This window comes from Balaenoptera acutorostrata, chromosome 7 (genome assembly GCF_949987535.1).
Source record: "Balaenoptera acutorostrata chromosome 7, mBalAcu1.1, whole genome shotgun sequence".
NCBI lineage: Eukaryota > Metazoa > Chordata > Mammalia > Artiodactyla > Balaenopteridae > Balaenoptera > Balaenoptera acutorostrata.
Window position 1 is genome coordinate 63,669,760 of NC_080070.1, and position 19,961 is coordinate 63,689,720.

At 41.0% G+C, this 19,961-nt stretch overlaps 1 protein-coding gene across 17 annotated transcripts in view; it reads right to left on the reverse strand.

Annotated features, from left to right (window-relative positions):
• ICA1 (islet cell autoantigen 1) overlaps positions 1-19,961 on the reverse strand; it is a 143,665-nt gene that overhangs the window by 17,531 nt on the left and 106,173 nt on the right. For 14 of the 17 annotated variants that reach the window (XM_057550189.1, XM_028168905.2, XM_057550190.1 and 11 more), the window contains 4 exons: positions 11,037-11,134; positions 8,928-8,980; positions 6,201-6,263; positions 6,058-6,090 (listed from right to left, as the gene is read on the reverse strand). The exons of 1 other annotated variant lie outside the window; for it this stretch is intronic. In XM_057550189.1, coding sequence (XP_057406172.1) covers positions 6,058-6,090; positions 6,201-6,263; positions 8,928-8,980; positions 11,037-11,134 — 247 coding nt within the window. The remainder of the gene's footprint in view (positions 1-6,057; positions 6,091-6,200; positions 6,264-8,927; positions 8,981-11,036; positions 11,135-19,961) is intronic. 2 more of the 17 variants (XM_057550184.1, XM_057550186.1) reach the window with 2 other exon arrangements.

Here is a 19,961-nt window from a genome sequence, read left to right on the forward strand (position 1 = left end):
ACACGTGACATACTCAAATTCTCACTGCTTGGCCTCCAGCTCTACGACCCTTCATGCACTCCCTCATCCTTTGCAAGATTAGCCCTCCCTATGCTCTCCCCATGCTTGTGGGAGCCTGCTCTGCTCCCAGTATTATTCCAACGTCAGCACCTGTAATCGTTCATTCTCCAAGGCTTCCTCTCCCTGACCTCAGGTGTGTGCACAGCCAACAATGTCAATCTTCACTTGATATTGCTGTCTCTCCCCACACACCCCCTGTCAACTTACTGTCCTAGTTTCTTCTTTCTTCTACAGCCACACACTCTACTTTGTCACCACTCTTTTTGGGGCTGTCTGTAATCAAGTTCCTGCCCCCACCTACACTGAAGTGGCCCTCTTGAAGGTTAACAGAGAGATACTCATGGCAGATTCCAAGCCCCTTTGCTCAGGCTTTGACCTCTGTAGCACTTTGCACTAATGCCCACTCTGGAAATGCTGTCATCTCCTGTGAGTCCCCATCAAGTGGCTCTCTTGGATGTCCTCCTATCTCCTTGACAATACTTTCCCTGCTGCCTCTTCCTATTCTGGTTGCCCTTAAGATGTCCTCCTAAGCCATCATCTCTCTCTTCCCTACATTCTCTACATAGATCTCATTTGTTCTCATGGTTCCAGTGTTGCTTGGGAACATCCTCAAATCTCCATCTCCAACTTCTTTCTTGAACTTGGATGACAAATTCCTACCTGGGGGCCCTTAGGGGTTTGCCCATTGGCGAGCCTGCTGGAGCTCCATAAAAGGCACCCTCCTGCTGTATACCTTTGCTTAATTCAGCTGTGAGGTTATTACTCCCTTCCTCAAAAACCTTCAATGGCCCCCTCTGACTCCTGAGTGAAGTAACACTCCTTATGGTGGGTTCAGGACCACTACAGTCAAGCTTTAAGGCAGCCCTTTCAGCAGCTCGCCAACACTGCCTTCAGGGAAGACTACGATTTAGCAAAACTCCTCTGCCTGCCATTCCTCAAACATGCTTTCCTGCCTTCCTGTCTGGCAACCTGCTGTTTTCTACCAATGAGATGCCCAAAGAGAAGAGTCATACTCAACTGAAAGGGATCGTATAAATCATCTCCTCTAACTCATTTTACAGATGAGGAAAAATACACCCAGGCTAGATGACCTCAAGGTCACATAATTTATTAGTTATAAATTATCTGGCTGGAGACCCTTGGCTCACAGGTCAAGTTGTTTTTTCGGTGCACCACACTGCTTTCGCTTCAGAGCCTATTAAGGGTCTCATATATAAACAAATATTTAAGTTTTGTAAAGTTTGTAGGGTTTCTAAGGTCATATGGCTCCACTGGTAGCTAGGCAAAGCTCACAGCTGCAGGCACCATGGCAGAATGGTCAAGATGACAGACCCACTCAGCATGTTTACCCTGCCCTGCCCTGCCCTAACCAAGGATTCAAAAATAAAAACCCTATGCCTCTGGGAAAACATACCCTAGGAACAGTGATTCTGACCCAGTGAGTTTTCAATGAGTGAAAACTTACCTTCAGAGGAAGCTCTCAAGTTCAGACTGAGTGTGGGTGACAGAAAGCTAATGTAGGGACCAGGTGACAGCCCACTCGGGTGATATTTTTGAAATCATACAGAGTTTCATGACCTCAGCAGAAATTAGGAACACAGAAGATGGAAACATAACTACACAGACCCAAAATGAGAGCACAGGAAAACAAGCAGATAAATGTCACAGAAGTTCCCTTCATCTGTGTGTGAAACAGGAAGACACTCTGGTTTGCTCCCTGGTCCCCACTCTCAACCTTATGACTAATTGTAAAGGCCACACGCTTGAAACACACATGAAAAACCCCAAACACCAACACTATCCTCACACTTGGGTAGGAAACCACCCTACGAAGCTGTCTAACAAGAAAAATAGTCTTCATTATAAAAGGCTCTGGTAACAAATTGTACTTGTTTGGAATTCAAGAATACTGCTTCTAAAAACTCCCTTCTGGTGAAAAAAGACATGGATAGTAATAGCAGATGGAGGAAAACCCACCCCGCCCACTCTCTGGGACACACACACACCCCCCAAACAAACAACAAAACAAAAAACCCCTCCCCCATCAGAGAAAAAAACCCCAACAATGCTAGACCCTGAGTAGGCACTCAAAAAATACTTTTTGATGAGCCCGCAGCTCCATTGTAGCATTAGAGCTTAACATGCAAGCAATGTTACTGGAAAATTTGATACCTGGAGCAGGGGTAAAGCTACATAGAACACTACAGACTATAAGGTGATCAAATAAGAACAGTATTTGGTTTTAAAGCACACCATTATCTCATGACAGGAACCAAGCCAGCAGTTTTCTCCCTAGGAGACTGAGGGAGACAGGGATAAGGGAAAGTTTATGAGAAAAGATAATGAGCTTAGTGTTTGACACATGGCTGTGAGGAAGCAATGGGATCCCTAGTTTTATATATATATATATATATATATATATATATATATATATATATATATATATATATATATATAGAGTTAAGTACAGGAGACAGTTCTGAATGACTGGGCAGGACCTGGGTGCAGGGACAGAAATGCATATTACTGCTACAGGCTAAAGCTTCTCACCCAGACATATGGGAGCTAGTGAGTGAGTGTCTCAGTCATTTGCTAATTGGCCAGAATTTAGAATCGCAAGTCTGGAGATAGAAACCAAGGAAGCAGCCAAAGACAAACATTTTCATTGTAATATGAACAATTAAACCATTTTTAAATTGGTCCAGTTAGTCCTGTCCTAGATAGGGATATTTTGGATAAGGCCGAGTTAGGAGATTTAGGTGAGCTGAATTCATGGAACTCTCTTCTGCTTTATCCCACCACTTTCTGTTCAGTTATCTGAGAGTTATATCTCTTGGCCCAACTTTGAGGAACACAAGACTTTACATGTTATAACTCGTGAATTGAGACTAAGGGCTGTCACATGTGGTCACAAGGTGATTTCAGAGCCACTTTCAAGTATCTCAAAATGTCACTCAGTTTCTTTTTCATTTAAAATGTTTGTATAAACTGGCTAAATATTGGTTTTCCATTACATTATCTATTTAGTAGGAGAAAACACATTTCATTATGACACTGAGTTGGAGTGATTTTCTGGGCCACGGCTCCTGGAGAATTGTGTCCTTGCTGTAGACAGAAGCGGTCTGCTCTCTGATAACACTGTACCAGGGTTTAGCCATGACTTGTCCAACAGAATCACCGCTGGGAGTGAACCAGCCTCCAAGCAGCAGGGTGCTAGAGCTTACAGCTCCCCGAGTCCTATAAAGTCAGCCATCCCTGGATTAAGCTCTTTTTATTTCTTGATTGTTTAATGTCTTACATATTATAATCAGTATTTTAATTCAGGAGTTGGGCCTTCTGGCAGTTTTCCGAAGGGCACACATTTGGAAGTCAACTAATTAAGAGTATTCTTTTCTTCCATCACCGCGAGTTCTCTGTACACTGAGAGAATATTTTTATACTCGTGGCCATGTTAATTTTTAAGCTGATGCTACGCCTGGGGCTGCGGACGCAGAAGAGGCAGCTAGAGGGAAAGCACGCCTGGTGACTCAAGGGGGGCTTTGTGGGTTGGCAGAGATAAAGGGAAAGGAGAAATTATGTGACACTGCATTTAACCAAGAAAATTTGTAAATCAATTTTTCTGCCCAAGAACAGTACACATTTTGAGGAAGAGCACATTCATCTCTTTATCTTCAGAATTAAATTGAGTGCTCAAAAAAAAAAAAAAAAAGGTATATGAGCCGCAATTCTACGAAACAAAGATTGTAACTATAAACTGATGAGGTGTGGAAGTTGTTTTAAATAAGTAGAAAGATATCAGTCTTATTCCAACATATCTTGGCATATGCGTTAGAAGAAGCTCATGAAAGTAAGCCTGTACCTTGGGCAGTTAGCATTTCTGACTTAATTCTGTGAAGAAAGGCGTGGCTACTGGGTTAGTGTTGTACCACTATGACGAAGTTTAAAAAGTCAAAATCCAAAACCAAGAAACTTTTTTTGGAAGAAGCAGGGAAACACGAGACTATAGACTCAAAGGTGCTTGTGTCTGTGTAAAGAAACACTGGAGGATGCACTAGGGGATGGGAGTGTTGGAATAGAGAGGAGAGTGGGCAGCAGCAATGGGAGTGAGAGGTTTGCTTTTGTTTTTTTTACTGTATACATTTTTATCATTTTGATTTTTGCACCAATGTGAATATACCACCTACTCAAAAATTATGTTTATTAAAATAATGAAATTAAATAGGAGATAATAAAAGCAAAGAGCAAACTATATAAACAAGAGGTTGGGAATAGGATAAATCATATTCCTATCAAAATAAATTGAAGCTTATGTATAATTATAAATAATTTGTTAAATGTTAAGACTTGCTAAAACTAGGTGGTGGGTACCTATTACTTGTTATATTATTATCCTTATCTCACCTTTGTAAGACTGAAATATTTTCCCCTCCAAAAAATAATTTGTTTAAAAGCACTATTATTTCATCAAAATATTCTATCCTTAAGCCAAGGGAGAAACATTTTTATGAAAATATAGGCCATGTAATGGCAATCTGCATTAATTATTTGCTTTTTTACTTTCATAACCTGGTGTGATTTTAGTATTTACAAATACGTAGACATTCTGATAAATACGCATGGACATTCATGAAATACTGCACAGTGTGTTGCCTGGAATGAAAAATTAATAAGGAAAGTGGGTTTCTGCCCTCAAGTTTATATGCCTTAGCCTTGGAAACTTTTTTAAAGCCTTGGAAACTTAGTGCTAGAGTTGTGATGCCTTTCCAATTTTGAAAAACTTTAACCAATGTCCTCTGTTTTCCAGACTTTCTCCTCTCACACTCTGGGAATTAAATCCAAATCAAGCAAAGACTGAGTAGAGAAAATCATCAGCCCTAGGTAACTGGGGCCGGCAGGATGATCTTGGCCCACTTCTAGTCCTGTAAGAAACCTGTAAGACCAGGGCAGATGGTATGCCAGCCGCCCAGGGCAAGGGATGCTCTAGAATTTGGCTGAGAATCTCAGGGGTAGGATGGAAAGCAAAGGCTATGACCAAGCTGAACACACTCAATTTCTTGGGATCGCTTAAGACTAGGCATGTCTCATCCAAATCCATAGTTCTGGAATCTCTTGTTGGGGGCTATTTAGTAAATGATTTTAGGTCTGGTGAACTTGGGTGTGGGGCCTGGCCAGGCAAGCTTTCCCTGTGCATTTAACTAAGGTTCAATGAAGATAAGCACAGTACATCAGCAGGGCAACATTTCTTTCTTTCTTTTTTTTTTTTTAATTAGATTTTTCTTTTTTTGAAAATTGCCTAAATTCATAATTTATAATCTATTTATTTATTTTAAAAAATTTATCTATTTTTGGCCACACTATGCACAGCACGTGGGATCTTAGTTCCCCAACCAGGGATCAAACCCGCGACCCCTGTAGTGGAAGCGCAGAGTCTTAACCACTGGACTGCCAGGGAAGTCCCAGCAAGGCAACATTTCTAGTCCTACCATCTCTGCTTACCGTTTGGAGAGTGTCCCTGTGTCAGAGACGATGAAAGACCCTTTGCATACTTGATCTCCAATCCTGGCAATAACCCAGCAAGACTGTTGCTACTGGCTCCAATTTACAAATGAGAACAACTGAGGCTAAAAGAGTTTAAGTATGAAGCAAGTTACTTAAGGCCACAGAGATCATTTATAGGAGAACCATATTTAAATTCAGGTCTGTCTGATTCTGAAAGCCATGGTTTTTTTCTCCTCCAGCATTCAACCTCTGACATAATAGCTTTTAGCTTTAGTAGTTTGAACATTATGTAATTACACTAAAGATGACAGATCTACACATACTATTTGTGCTTGAGCATATCTGAAGTCACTTATAAAGACAAATGACAGTCACCTAAAAACAATTGCTTGGGAATGCAAAGCTATTCAAAAGATAAAAATTACATTTTCCTGCATGTAACAACAGTATTTAAAATATTAAACAAATTATAACCCCAAAGAAATGCATAAATCTTACCACCTTCCTCGAGTTTCATGTCTAATAGTTCATCTATAGGTTCATTAGAGGAGAAGAAAGAAAAGAAAATTGAGTCATTTTCATTTTGTAAGGAGTTTGAGTCAAATTACTAAAATTGAGTTGTTTTTCTTAATCTAGATTACCTGAGCATGCATTATGTATAGAGCTTTTGTCTAAGGCAGATAAAACACTTTTTCCATCTTCAGCTGTAAATATAACACATGCATTTGGTTATCACCAATTCAGAAAGGTGTGCGTGTTCATATACTAACGCTAAGGTAAATACATGGCTTCAGGAAGAAATGGTATCCACAAACTCACTCACGCAGAAGCAGGGGTCCTCAGATGATATTTTACTCAAGCTGCTGGCTCTAAATGAATGCTGAGTTAACAGCCCTGAATCCTTATTTTGTTTGGTAGAAAACTATATGACACTGATCAACAATTCTCCTTCTACGGACAAATGTGTGACTTAAGTACTGGAAGATTGACTGACGGTGCGCTAAGGAACCTCAGCCACGTGGGCCTGGCTAAAATAAAAGGGCAGATTACGGGTGAAAGAAGCCAACCTGTAAAGGCTACATTTAGCGTGATTCCAACTATATGACATTCTGGAAAAAGCAAAACTATGGAGACAATAAAAAGATCAGTGGTTGCTAGGAGTTTGGGGGAGGGAAAGGTGAATAGGTGAAGCAACGGGGGATTTTTAGGACAGTGAAACTACTCTGCATGTGGTGGATACATGGCATTAAACATTTGTGAAAACCTACAGACTGTACAACATCTAATGGAAACTATGGAATTTGAGTGATAATGATATGTCAGTGTTGGTTCATTGATTGTTTACCCTGGCGGGGGATGTTGCTAGTGGGGGTGGCTATGCATGTGTGGGGGCAGGGCATATATGGGAACTCTTTGTACCTTCTGCCTGATAAAGTGTGTGTGTGTGTGTGTGTGCGTGTGCGTGTGTGTGTGTACGCACAATATAACAGCCTTAAAACTTGGTTTGCTCATGTGTACATTAGACTTTCTACAGGTCCCAGAATAAAAGACAGATGGCACTTCATTATAATGGATTCCACTCTGTGTATATATAAAATAAGGAAATCAACATTTACGATCTCAAAATATTATGCAGCTACCACAAGCAAGTGAACATACGGCACAAAGAGAAAATTTGATCCCCCTGTATTGTCGCACGTTGTATAAATATATGATTTATATTGATAATTTGAATAGAATCAACTGGAGTTTACATTTTTCCCACAAAACTAAAATTTTTCTATTCAGTTACTTAGATTCCCACAGGATTCGTGCTGTCGGCCCTGCATGATCCTGAGGCTGGAGGGTGTGGATCAATACAGTCAGAGACTCTTACATGGCCAGCCTGCCTCTCTGGCTTCTTCTACCACTTACTCCCTCCGTCAACCTCTCGGACATTGTTCCTCTGACCTTCTCCTGGTCCTCCCTGGCTCATAGTCTTTGCCCAGGCTGTTTCTTTTGCTTCGATAGGTCTTGCAGTAGCCTTGACTTAGCCAGTTCCCCGATGCCCTCAGACAGGTGAAGTCACCCTAACACACAGGCCCATCGCCCTTGCAGTCCTCAGCCAAGGTGGAGTTGCCCAGTTACTTGTGTAATTGTCAGGTTACCACCTGCTTCGCCTTTTGACTGTAAGCCCCATTCTGGAAGGGTCTACCACCATGGACCCAGAGCCCTGTGCTGTGCCCGCCACAGAGGTGGCTCTCAATTAACATCCGCTGAACAAATGAACAAGTACATGAGTAAGTGAAGGCACACAAGCATGAAGGGATGACAGGAAGCCAAGCTGTAGAGGCAAAAAGGTGACAGTTTTTTTTTTTTTTTCCCTGTTGAAAGACAGATGGGGGAAAAGCAAAGGAAGCAGTAAATGGGAGAAGAATAAAGTAGGTGATGTGGTTGGAAAAGTAGGAAGGAAGATGGAAGGAAGACAGAGTGTGAAGGGAAAAGATGGAAGAGAGGGGGAGTTCCAGGGTGTAATCGGCCACCTCCTGTGTCCTGGAAAGGCTGCCCCAGCAAAGGGCAGAGGCAGATACGTTCCTAGAGGGCCAGGCTGAACAGGCGGTTGGGGTAATTTTAGTTCTCTTCCTATCACCTATAAAACTTTCCCCTGCGTCTCCAAGAATTTGAGTCCCAATGAAAGGCTCAGCTTTCCACCTTCAGTTCTGTCACACTTTACCCTACCCCGTGCTCCTCATGCGAGAACCACCAGTGAACGAATGGGCTGTAATAGCAGAAGGCAGGAGTAGCTGACAAGCCCTTCACGGCACACTGTCTGGTCCCCCAGTGCTCTGATCCCTCTTCCGACCACACGAGGGTCAGTACGCCAGAGGGATCTGGTGTCACTCAGTACTGAGCAGGCCCAGGAACCATCTGGAAGAGCAGTGTCTGAGCTCTCCCATCTGTTCCCAACCATGACCAATACACACCCCATGACACAGCCAAAATCGAACTCCCCTGATGTCATCATGTAATCTCTTTACAACCATCTCTACAGCCCAAATGGCAGTTACAACTCGTAATGGTAACAGCAGAAATGTTATCACCTGTTGTAAAAGAAATAGTCTCAATTGTGACGCTGCCCTGACAGGCTGCTGCTGAAATGACTAATGATGCTGCTTTCTAGTTCAAAATATACAACCTCTCTCAATAACGCTATAGGGTCAAGAGCACTGATACTTGAAAATTTAAAACTTAAATGATAGGAAGCAAATTAATATAGAATTTTCTCCATTGGAAAAAAAGGTCTAGAAGAAGTTTACCAAAAAAGAAAATGAGCTGGCTGTTGTGCAGCAGTATTTCAGAAGCAGTTCTCAATAAAAATCGAAACTTACTCTTAAAACTAGAGGATTCCTTTTGCTGGTTTTCATCCTCTAATGAAATTAACCTTAAAATTAAAAAACAAAGTTTAGTAATGTTGTTCTGAAAATGTTATACTTATGATAGAGCCAGACTTTCTGTACAATATCTATTACTGTACATACACACACACACACAATATGAACATACAGTCGTTTACATGCTATACATTTTTGGAAGAAGAAATAAATGTGCTGGCTTTCTTCTGTCCCTGTACTAAAACTGGTTAGTAGTTATCTTAACATCTGAATTTAGTTTCATGCCAAGGCACATATTCTGTAAATATCTAGGTGGGCAGTTATGTATGACAAAGAGATACTTACAGTTATCACTTTTAAAACATAGTTAACAAACTGATGGATAAGCAGGTGTTTATTCTGATTCCTGGTGTTACAGGAGAGGATACCTCAGGAGGTTAGCTAAATTACATAAGGCGGAAAGCAGGATCATTCTCAAATCCACAAGACTGTCGCCCACTGAACTCTCATTACTCATGGGTAAGATCATGGCGCAGATACATCACCACCCTGAGATTCAGCTGGTGCCTCTGAATCCCCCTCCTAGCAAAGTGGTTCACCTTACCTGCCCTTTCTGAACCAAATTCTTATTAAATTTCATTGTCATTTAAACTAGTTACTAGGTTATACTTTTTGAGCTTTAAAAAAGGAAGTACTAAAAATAATGAAGAAACATGAAATCAGTTAAAACTAACCACCCAAAACTAATCTTCGGTGGTTCCTCTCTAAGTAAAAGTTAACGCTTTATTTTGATTGCAGTAACATATATGGCGAAAAGAAGGCACCAGAACTCACTCCAGGCTCTGCCTCTTACTATATATACTAGGGGCCACGGGCAGTCCCTTAACCTCTCTGAGCCCCACTTCCATCATTAACACAACAGGGAAATGCCTACATTAATTACATGGAGGGTCATCATGAGAATGAGTTAACATGAATAAAGCACCTGGCATTGTGTTTCATACACAGTAGGTGCTCATTAAATGGTAGCTAGCATCACCATTACTACCAGGAATAGGTTAAATTGCTTCCCCCTAAAATGGTCAATTGTACTAGATTCAGAGCACATTCTATAGCTGTTCCTACAGTGAAAAACTCTTTGTTCTGCACTAAAGAAATTTTCTAGTATTTGCCTTAAAATTAAACAAGGCTACTCTTGGTGGTAAATACTTCCGTCAGACAAAAAAGATATATTTAAAACCTGATTTAGAAACACAGTAAAAATGTAAACCTGTTTTAGCACAAGATTGTCATCTAAACTTTTTTGTGTGGGAAAGGAAGAGCAAATGGAGGTAAGGTAATCTACTTTGCTTTCCTAGGTTAGCCAGCTCGAGATTAACCCCATTCCCACGGGCTATGACATCTCAACAGAAAAAGACATAGGTTCACATGTAAACCTCCTCCTTGCTGTATGAGATGAGGAATCATGCAGCATATACGTTGAAAAGTTCATCTCAGTGTTTAAAAATGACTGGAGGAGCCTTCTCTGTAAAGAGGCAAGAAATGACGATGGAGAGTCACTTCCTGCGCTCAAAGCTGCTCTCCGCTTCACAGAGGAGAAAACAGAAAGTCTGTGTGTAGAAACAAAATGTCAAGACCCAACACTTGTGTATCATAACACCTGAGTACTACATGTGTTGTGAGGTAAGCTAATAAGTTATTTCCTTCTATGAGAGAAAAGCCGGGGATTTCCTATCTAGGACAGGATCTTGTAACTGATGGTGACAAAAGGAATAGATGGGGTGCAGAAATCCCAGAGAGCAGGAAGCTGGGGCTGAGGCCAGGGAGCACTGGGGACCTTTGCCCTCTCTTGCCCCAGTCAACTCCTCGCAAGTTGCCCTTCCTAAGACCCCAGAAAGGGGTCTCTTCTTGGGATAAGTGAGTCCCGGCCTAGCAGGAATATGTGAGGGGAGGAGTTTGGCCTCAATTTTAGTACATCTACTCAGAGAAGTGAGGAAGTAAAGCAATCACCCTGTGTCAGAAACCCCAGCAGACTCGGTCAGCGAGGATGGCGGTGGCCTTACCTGTGGGAGGAAAGGTTTGCCAAGAGAAGGAGCCGTGACTTACTGACTTGGCTCCTCCACTGAGGCCTCTGCAATTTCCTGCTGGGCGATCCTCTTCCTTTCTTCTTTCTCAGCCAGCTTTTTCATAGGATCTTGTAAGCTCTTGATCAGGATAATAGGAAAGAAAACAAAAGACAATGAAAGATCAATTAAAAACTCAACTGCCACTGGTCCCAGTAATCAAACCCTGAATTAGAGGTTTGGGGAGGTAACCTTGAACCAAACAAGTTGACAGAAATGAAATTTTGGATGTTCTCAGACCTATCCAAGAAATACTAGCTTATAAAGGAGAGTTGTTTTGCCACTAGATTTATGTTTTCCCTTTTGTGATAAGTTATTCAAAAGAAGGCCTTTTGGCTATTGCTAACTTTATGTTCCATCTTTAACATGCAGCTAAGATAAACATTCTGTTCTGCTTGCAGCCCACACAACACACTGACAGAGTAGAAGCTTTCTCTCCCCCAAAGATGAGACAATTTTATTTTTAATTTTGTTTGCTATTTTGCAATCTAAAACAGCTTATTTTTTAAAAACAAGAGGAAACAAACCCTTTTTTTTTCAAACCCAAAATAGTGGCTTAACATATTCTGACAAGTTAACTCCCACGAGTTGACAGAGCAGGTGCATCCAAATCTTTGTAGGTTAAAAACGGGTGAGAGTCTTTTTTTGGCACATAATTTCTTTGAGTGACTGTTCTTAAAGTTTATTAAATATTTAAGGAAAGGTTTTTGTTTTTGTTTTTTAAAAAGCAAGTGCCAAGGGACTGTACACCAGTGACAAAGCCTGAAAAAGCAAAACATTCCTGTAACAACTGAATAATGAGTTATACAAAAAGATCTCTATTTCTGGCCTAATTATAATACAAACAAAAAAGAAATATCTCAAGATACTTAACCTGCTTATATTCTCAGAACTATTAAAATCCAAGTCCTCATCCTTTGGGTCTTCACCTCTCTGTTCCCGTCTCCCTCCTTCCCATCCTTCACTTTTCTAGTATGACACACACACAGAGGAGGCAATAACGTTTCATATGCCAGCTCGGACTGATTATTGATGGCTGACCGGAGGGCTGGGTGAAGATGGTCTGAAGGCTAAGTCTTGGCGGAGTGGAGCTGTGATTGGTTTTGGTGTCTGCCATGGACACCAGATGGACACTGGTGTCACTCCTCCTGCTAGAATAATTTTCCTATAACACCCAGGACATCACGTTACCCTTTTTCTCAAGAACCCACTGTAGTTTCTTATTTCCTTCCATTTCTAGTCTAAACTTCTCTGACCAATTTAAAAGATCTTCTAAAATGTGACCCTATCCTACTCTTCCAGGTGCTTTCCCACTAACCTCACATGTCCTTCCGTTCAATTAGGCTTCTCTCCTCATGGTCTCCTGTGTGCTAGTTGCTCGCTTCCTATCTTTGCTCATTCTGCTGCTTTAACCTAAAAAGCTCTCTCTACTTATCTGTCTAGCCTCAAAGTCCTATCAGTCTCTGCAAAGTCCAGACCAGTTACTACCATTTTCCATACAGCATCATTCACTGAGCATGCCAAATTCAAGAACGTCCTTCCATCTCCAAACTGCACTTACAGTTTTATTAGTATTTCATTATACATATCCTGTATTATGTTTTGCCTCTTAAAAATATTTTTTAAATTAGAAAAGTAATAAAACCACATGTAGAATGTTTGGGAAGTAAAAAAGGAAAAATTACTCATAATTCCATTTCCATAGTTATTATTTTTATAATATTTCCTTTCTGTTTTTTTTCATACTCATACGACTTATACAATTGGAATCCTTGTTTGTATAGTAGATATTTTTATAGAGCATAGATGCCCTCTTAACCAATTTAATTTATGTAGATATTTCATAATCAAAACAATTTGAGTGCACAATATATAAAAGATTTGATATATCTTAAACATTTAATATTGAATTAAAAAATATAAATGTGCACTCATTTGCCAATATTCTAAGGTAGGGCTAAATGTTCTCTTTGAATATATGTCCTCTGATTAGGATTCTGAAGCATTTTCTTGCTTAAACCACATCCATAAGGCATTGCCATCGTTTTTAATGATTCCCTATTTCTGGACATTTACATTAGTACACTCAGTCAGCGAATAGTGTTTGAGCACATACCAAGGCCAGGGGCTGTTTTGGGTGCTGGGGATACATGGTGCACAAGACAGACAAAATTATCAGCTAGTGATGGATCCAGGCAGAGAACTGATATAGGGGGATAGAAAGTGACTGGGTCATAGGTAGCAGGTAGCAGGAATGTCCTCTCTTAGAGGTGATATTTCAACTAAGAGCTAAATGGCAGGAAGGAGCTATCCACATGCAGCTCAGGAGAAACACGGGCCCCAGGTGCAAAGGCCTAGCGGTGGGAACAGCTTGGCTTGTTTTGGCTGTAGAGTAGTGGGTAACAGGACAAGTCTCATGAGACTGGGATAAAGAGGTCAACAGGGGTCACACAGGGAGAATGTTCCTTTACCCACATTCCTCAATACTTAACATTTTGCCCCCATTAGTTTCCTTATACTCTTTTGCTCTTTCTGTCTCTCTACTGCATGACAACTAAACGGACTCTATGATCCTTGGCTGGGGGGGGAAATGCTATGAAGGACAGCATTGGAACAAATGAAGCAATTGGAATATGGACCATAGTCTTGGTGTTCTTTATATATATGTGTGTGTGTGTGTGTGTGTGTACGCACATTTTGGAAACGTGCAACCACAAGGAGGAGTTCAACAGATGTCAAGGACTTACTCTTTTCAATTGAGCTGCCAATCACGGCACTGTATTCACCCACACACTCATACACACATGCGCGCACACACACACACACACACACACACACACCACTTCCAGCAGTTTTATTCTCTAAAGAGTGGTCCAACCCTGGTCAAAGTGAAGCCACGAGAATTTCCAGAAAAGGCTCCGATGGCTTCAAGTCTTGCTTTTAGATTCTGTGACGCTTTGCTCAGGCCTCCTGGTTTGCTCAGTTATCTTCTCTCTGCTTTTCCTTTGTATCAATCAGCACTGGCAAGGCCAGGACAGCTGCTCTCAGCCGGCCATGTCTAGCTGCCACAGCACTCGCCTAAGCCCCTGAGATGCCCTTGACAGCTCCATGGTTCTCATCCCTTCTGTCTCTAGCCTGACCTCCCCTCAGAACCACACTCCAGCAGCTCTCAGACAACCCCTTTGTAATGTAAACCACTCATTCCTTCTTTTCAACCCCTGCCCCTGTTGGGCCATTAGCAGGCACTCAATTGTTGGCCCCCTGTCACCACCATCACAGTTAAGTCACTATTGTGCTTCACCAACAGAATGGCTGCAGTTCCAATTGCTACTTTATTATTAATAATTCCTGTGACAATCACTCCTTCCTTCCTACTATTACCATTGTCCTTAAAACAATGTTGTTGTTGCCACTCAAGAGAGGTGCTGTGTATGTACCTGTTGGTTGATAAATTAATGTACATAAGGTTAAACTGCAAAAATTAGAGCTCTTTAGCTAGGAAATTCAAAGGCTAGGGGAATAATATGAAAAGGCTTATAAAATCATAAGCAAAATTAATACTGAGCACAGTATGGGCTTATTTATTAAATATTAGAATTTTGAACTAAGGGGACTTGTGTGTGTGTGTGTGGGTGTGTGTGTGTATCTTTACTGAGATATAATTCATATACCACAGAATTCACTCATTTAAAGTGTACAATTCAATGGTTTTCAATATAGTCATAGTTGTGTGATCATTACCACAATCAATTTTAGAACATTTTCAGAAGGCGTCTGTTGAAGCAAGAGAGAGTTTTAGATCAAACTAAGCTATATGTTCCTCTACAGAGCAAGGGAAAAAAACCTGCAACACCACATATGGAACTTGTTTCTTACAAAAGATGGTACACATTGAAGATATAAAGAGGCTTAGAGGAACTCTGAAACATTATGGAGGACAAATCATGTCTGCTTTCCTCCTTCAAAATTAGTTCCTGGGTGTGACTGTCAGATACAGGATATTCTACATGGTGAATCACGATGTTTTCCAAGGTTTGATTATAAAGGCCCAACTGGGGGCAGGGGGGCGGAGGTGAATTCTTCAGATTAAAGTCCAAAACTCAGCTGAAAACGCTTAACCCTGTAGCATCCTTAAAAGTCAGAGGTGACAGCATCTTCTGTGTGACGTGAACATCTGCTCAGGCAAAATGAATCTAAGAGGCCTGGCTGACTGCAGACAAGGCAGCCGTCAGATGGAAGTAGTTTGAATCACTGGCTGATGGAAGCCATGTTCAAATCCATGTCCAGAAATAAAACGTCAAAGCATTCTGTTTCTAAACCCCAAACCCTCTAGGTCCTTCGTTAAAATTGCTTGTGAAAATCACTATGAATTAGAAGCAATACAACATCATATAAGACTGAAAGGTTCTCTGTGAAGGAGGGAATGTTTTTAGACCAAGTAACCTTTCTCTGTTAAGGCTGCACTGACATGCTAATAGTTTCCATCAATGCTTAAATGGTTTCAGGAAGCACACACACAATATGTAAGATCAGCGTGGCAGAGGAAACTTACAGACCGAGCTTGCAAAAGTGTCTTAGAAAGGAAACAGCTTAATATAATAAAGGGAGTTACTACTTCCTGTATTAGGAAAATAAAAGCAACAGCAACATTCATCTGAATGAAAGCAAAACTACTCAGCAAAACAAATTTCACAGGCAAAAGGACAGCAATCAGCCCTCATCTAACGACCTAAATTTAATGTTTAACTTTGACAACTGGGTAACGTTTCCTCTAATCTTTATTACTTTTAATTTTCTTAGGCTACTTCCCATTAATTACACGATATGTATATAAAGGTGCCAAATAATTGTTTATAAAAGGAAACAAAAGTGCTCAAAATAGCACGGCATGGTTAAAAGATGCTGAACTCAGTTGGGTTTGTGTACATTTGTGATTGTATAATTAGTAGCACGTGAGGAATAAAAAGCAGAGGCCATGATGATGTGTATGAGCCACATAATTTATGGACATTTAGCTCACATGTCCTCCCCACCCATGCAGCTATAAATTTATAAAGGCACTGTACAAGGAACACAAATTAATCTAGCACCAGAAGGTACTCTTGAATTCTACTGTAGAACAAAAAAGTTAAACAGTAACACTAGAGAAAAATAAACACAATCTATTCTTTAAAATAAGATGGGGACTTCCCTGGTGGCACAGTGGTTAAGAATTCGACTCCCAACGCAGGGGATGCGGCTTCGATCCCTGGTCAGGGAACTAGATCCTACATGCATGCCACAACGAAGAATTCGCATGCCACAACTAAGACCCGGCACAACCAAAAAAAAAAAAAAAAAAAAGATGGAAAATTAGTACTGGGAAGGCATCATAGTGTACTAGAAAGAGATGGACTTCGGAAATAGTTCACGTAGTATTGTGCCATGGAAAAGGGTCTTCACCCCTGGGGAGCCTCTGTTTACCCATCAGAAGGAAGGAGACAAGTACACCATTCTTGGGACACTGTGAGGATTAACTGAGATAATGCCTTTGCAGAGTACCAAGCTCATAGTAAGCACTCAAAACGTGCTTTCTTATCAACTACTCTTAAAGATCTAAAAGGAATTAGATGTCTTAAGGGCTCATTTTGTGTTAGGTACCGCATTCCATGTTTCATACATCTCTCAAAACCCAGATAAACACTGTCTTTCTGATTTCCTGACATGGACATGGAGATCAGGGGAGGTGAAGTAATTTGCTTAAGGCCATTCAACCACTAACAAGTAGAAGCAATATTTAAATCCAGGCCTTTGCAATTCTACAACTAGTTAACAAACTGTATTGAATAGCCAGGCCAAGAATATTTACTGAATTCCCCTTTCATATGAAGAGCCAAGGAGATGGAGAGGACTTCATTTCACATTCTAAAGGAAGGGTCATGGTATCCGAGGACTGACATATAAAAGATGCTTTTCGCCGTCAAGCAAATACTTTAAAGTGCTATTTTTAATTGAACATTTATAGCTTTACTTTTTAAAGGTGGCGATTCTGCTTTCTCTACCCTCCTGCCTCACGGCCAGAACGCCACCTGAAAGAAGTGCCACAAGGCAGAGTGAAAGAAGCATAAGCATCCCTGTTTCCAGATCTACCATGTACTGGGCATGTGGCCTTGGGCAAATTACTAGACCTTTCTGAGCTTCAGTTTCCTCATTTGAAACATGGAAACAAGAACAAGTATGCCCACTTCCCCAAGGCTATTTTGAGGATTAACTAAAATATATGCACTTTCTATACGTCAATGCTGAACCTGACGTATTATTCATTATAAGACCCAACCTTGGTACATTAGAGTTACATGTACCATGACAAATTCTTCTAGACATTATTGCACTTCACCCTTAGCAGAGCGCCTGGCATAAAGTAAACTACACATACAATGATAATATTTTTTTCCTTTTCCCTCAAGGAAGAGGTAGAAAATAAGAAGAGGTGGTGAGGGGAGAAGCATCTTAACTGTTGTGAACAGGGCCTGGGCTACCAGCTGCCCTGAAGAACCAATGTCAGTCATCAAGGATGAATGGATGACCAGCCACGCTTGGGTTTGTCCCCATCCAACCTGAAATACCTCAGATTTCAGTGGTAGCCATGGTCAGTCTCTCTACCCCTCCTCTCCCAGTGACCTGCATGTATCCCAATTTGCTGTTGGCAATGATCTGGCCTGGAGCAGCTTGGGGAAAAACATCATTCTGCTAAATGCTGTGTAAAGTAAAGACACTGAGAAAAAAACTTGAAAGTCTAAAAGGATATTCTGGATGTTCACCATGAGTAATTGCCATGTTGGGACTGGCAACTAAAACTGCATTGCAGGGATATTTACCCAATTTTCATAAAAACTATTATGGCTTTATTTTCAAAGCAAGTAACTACAGAGCCATGTGGCTTGTCGGTAAATGTTCAAGTGATTAACTGAGAAATGGGGTGGGTGGAAGAAGGCTGTGAGGCATACGAATTTGAGAAAAACAAAATTTAGAAAAAGATGTTTTTTGAACTGTGAGAGCTAAAAGCATTTGAGTCTGTAGAATGATGTTCCATATAACAGTGCTAAGTCCTAGACCCCAGGAGAGAGAGGAGGGAACATTGGCATATCCATTTCAATGGTTATTTTTGAACATGCCCAGTTAGGTTTTCAAATTCAGGCTTCCTTAGAGTTAAAATCTTGGCACAGACCAAGAGCCAGTTGCAAAGCCAAAGCGCATTTTTTAGAATTAGCCCTGTTACAGGGGTGGGACACCCTCCTGCTTTCCTGGGGTGCAGGCCGGCCCTGCCCTCTCCTATCCCTGGTGGGAATGACCTGAGCCCAGACCAGGGTCTGCAGGGCAGAAGGGCTGCCAGAGCGTCTGGGGGAGTAGGGAGGGAGGAGGTTGGGTTTCCCAGGGCAAGGTTAGTGAGACCTCCTATTCCACTGCCATACAGCTTTGCCTGTGCAAAACTAATAACCTAGGGTGCAAATGGTGCATAAGAAAGTAACTGAAGCTGGGCTCCGGAACCTGACAACCGCAACAAACCCTTCTGTATCGATACTGCCAATGGCTGTCTTCTGGACCCACTACGGAATGTTTAATAAGTCCATCCCTACCACCCCCCCACCATGGAGCTCCTGGTGCCACCACCAAGGCTGCCACCCTCACAACCACCACCACCACACGGCTGGGCAGTGACAGAGCTAGACTTAGAGCCAGATCTGGCTGGCTCCAGGGCTTGTGCTCCCACATGCTTTGCTTTATCCCATAACCAGAGTCAAAAACTGGCTTTCCTCCCCAAAACACTGCAGTGGGGCATATCACAGGACTACACTCTGCTACTGACCATTGCCATTCAATATAGGTCCTCATCTCTTCACAAATACCAGGGCAGAAGGACATGCCTTCCCGTCAACCAGCCCCCAGGGAGCGTGTCCACGTCTTCAAAGGGCCCAATGCTCACTTCTCTATAAAGACATCCAACTTGGCGCATGTGCCAGCACGCCAGATAGGGGAGAAAAGGCCACTGATACAAACAGAATTTTAGATTTTTCCAGTGAAAAGCTACTTGACTCCTGAGGGCTATTTTTTTTTTTTTTTCCTTAAAAAAATTTTTTTTTTCCTGATGCCTGTTCTGGATATGTGGGGAAATGTGTAAGTAAGTGACATCCTGAAAGGATGAAGCAAACATGACCACACCTGAAGGCTGGTAATTTAAGACAGGTACTGCTTTCCTATAGACAGCATTTCTTTTAGTTTTTTCCAAAAAAAAAAAAATGTTTTAAACTCTTAGTCTAAATTACTTTCTCTAAAAAAGCTTTCAAGATAGGGCTAGTCACATTCCATTCCTATCCCCATGACTTGATCATTTCTACCATGTAAAAGACATTCCCGGAGGATGTGGAATCAGTATAAAATTAACACACTAACGATAATTCATGCAAAATATATATGTTTAGTAGCATTGTAATGAACCAATAAATATTTATTGCTTGAAAATATGAGATTAGGGAATTGCTTCTTTTATGGGAAACCAGTCAAAAGGTAGTCTTTCACCTTTCAACTTGAGCTGTTACAATTATTAGATTAACAATTTTTTTGTTAACTTTAAATTTCAAGGCTAAATTTTCCATAAAGTTAAAATGCTACAAAAATGTATTTATCATGAAATTAGAATGATGAAGGAATATGTCAATAAACGTAGAATCAATATAATCAGGCCTGAGTAAAAATGTAATAGCTGTTGTCACATAAAATAGTACCGCAAAATATTCCTAAAATGTCAAAATAGTCACTTGGAAAAATTTCAAGTTGTGTGAGGTGAAGACTCAATTCACTTTTATAATAAAAATATTATACAAGAAAGAATTACACATATTTTCTAGAGAAAGTCTCATTAGAAATAAAG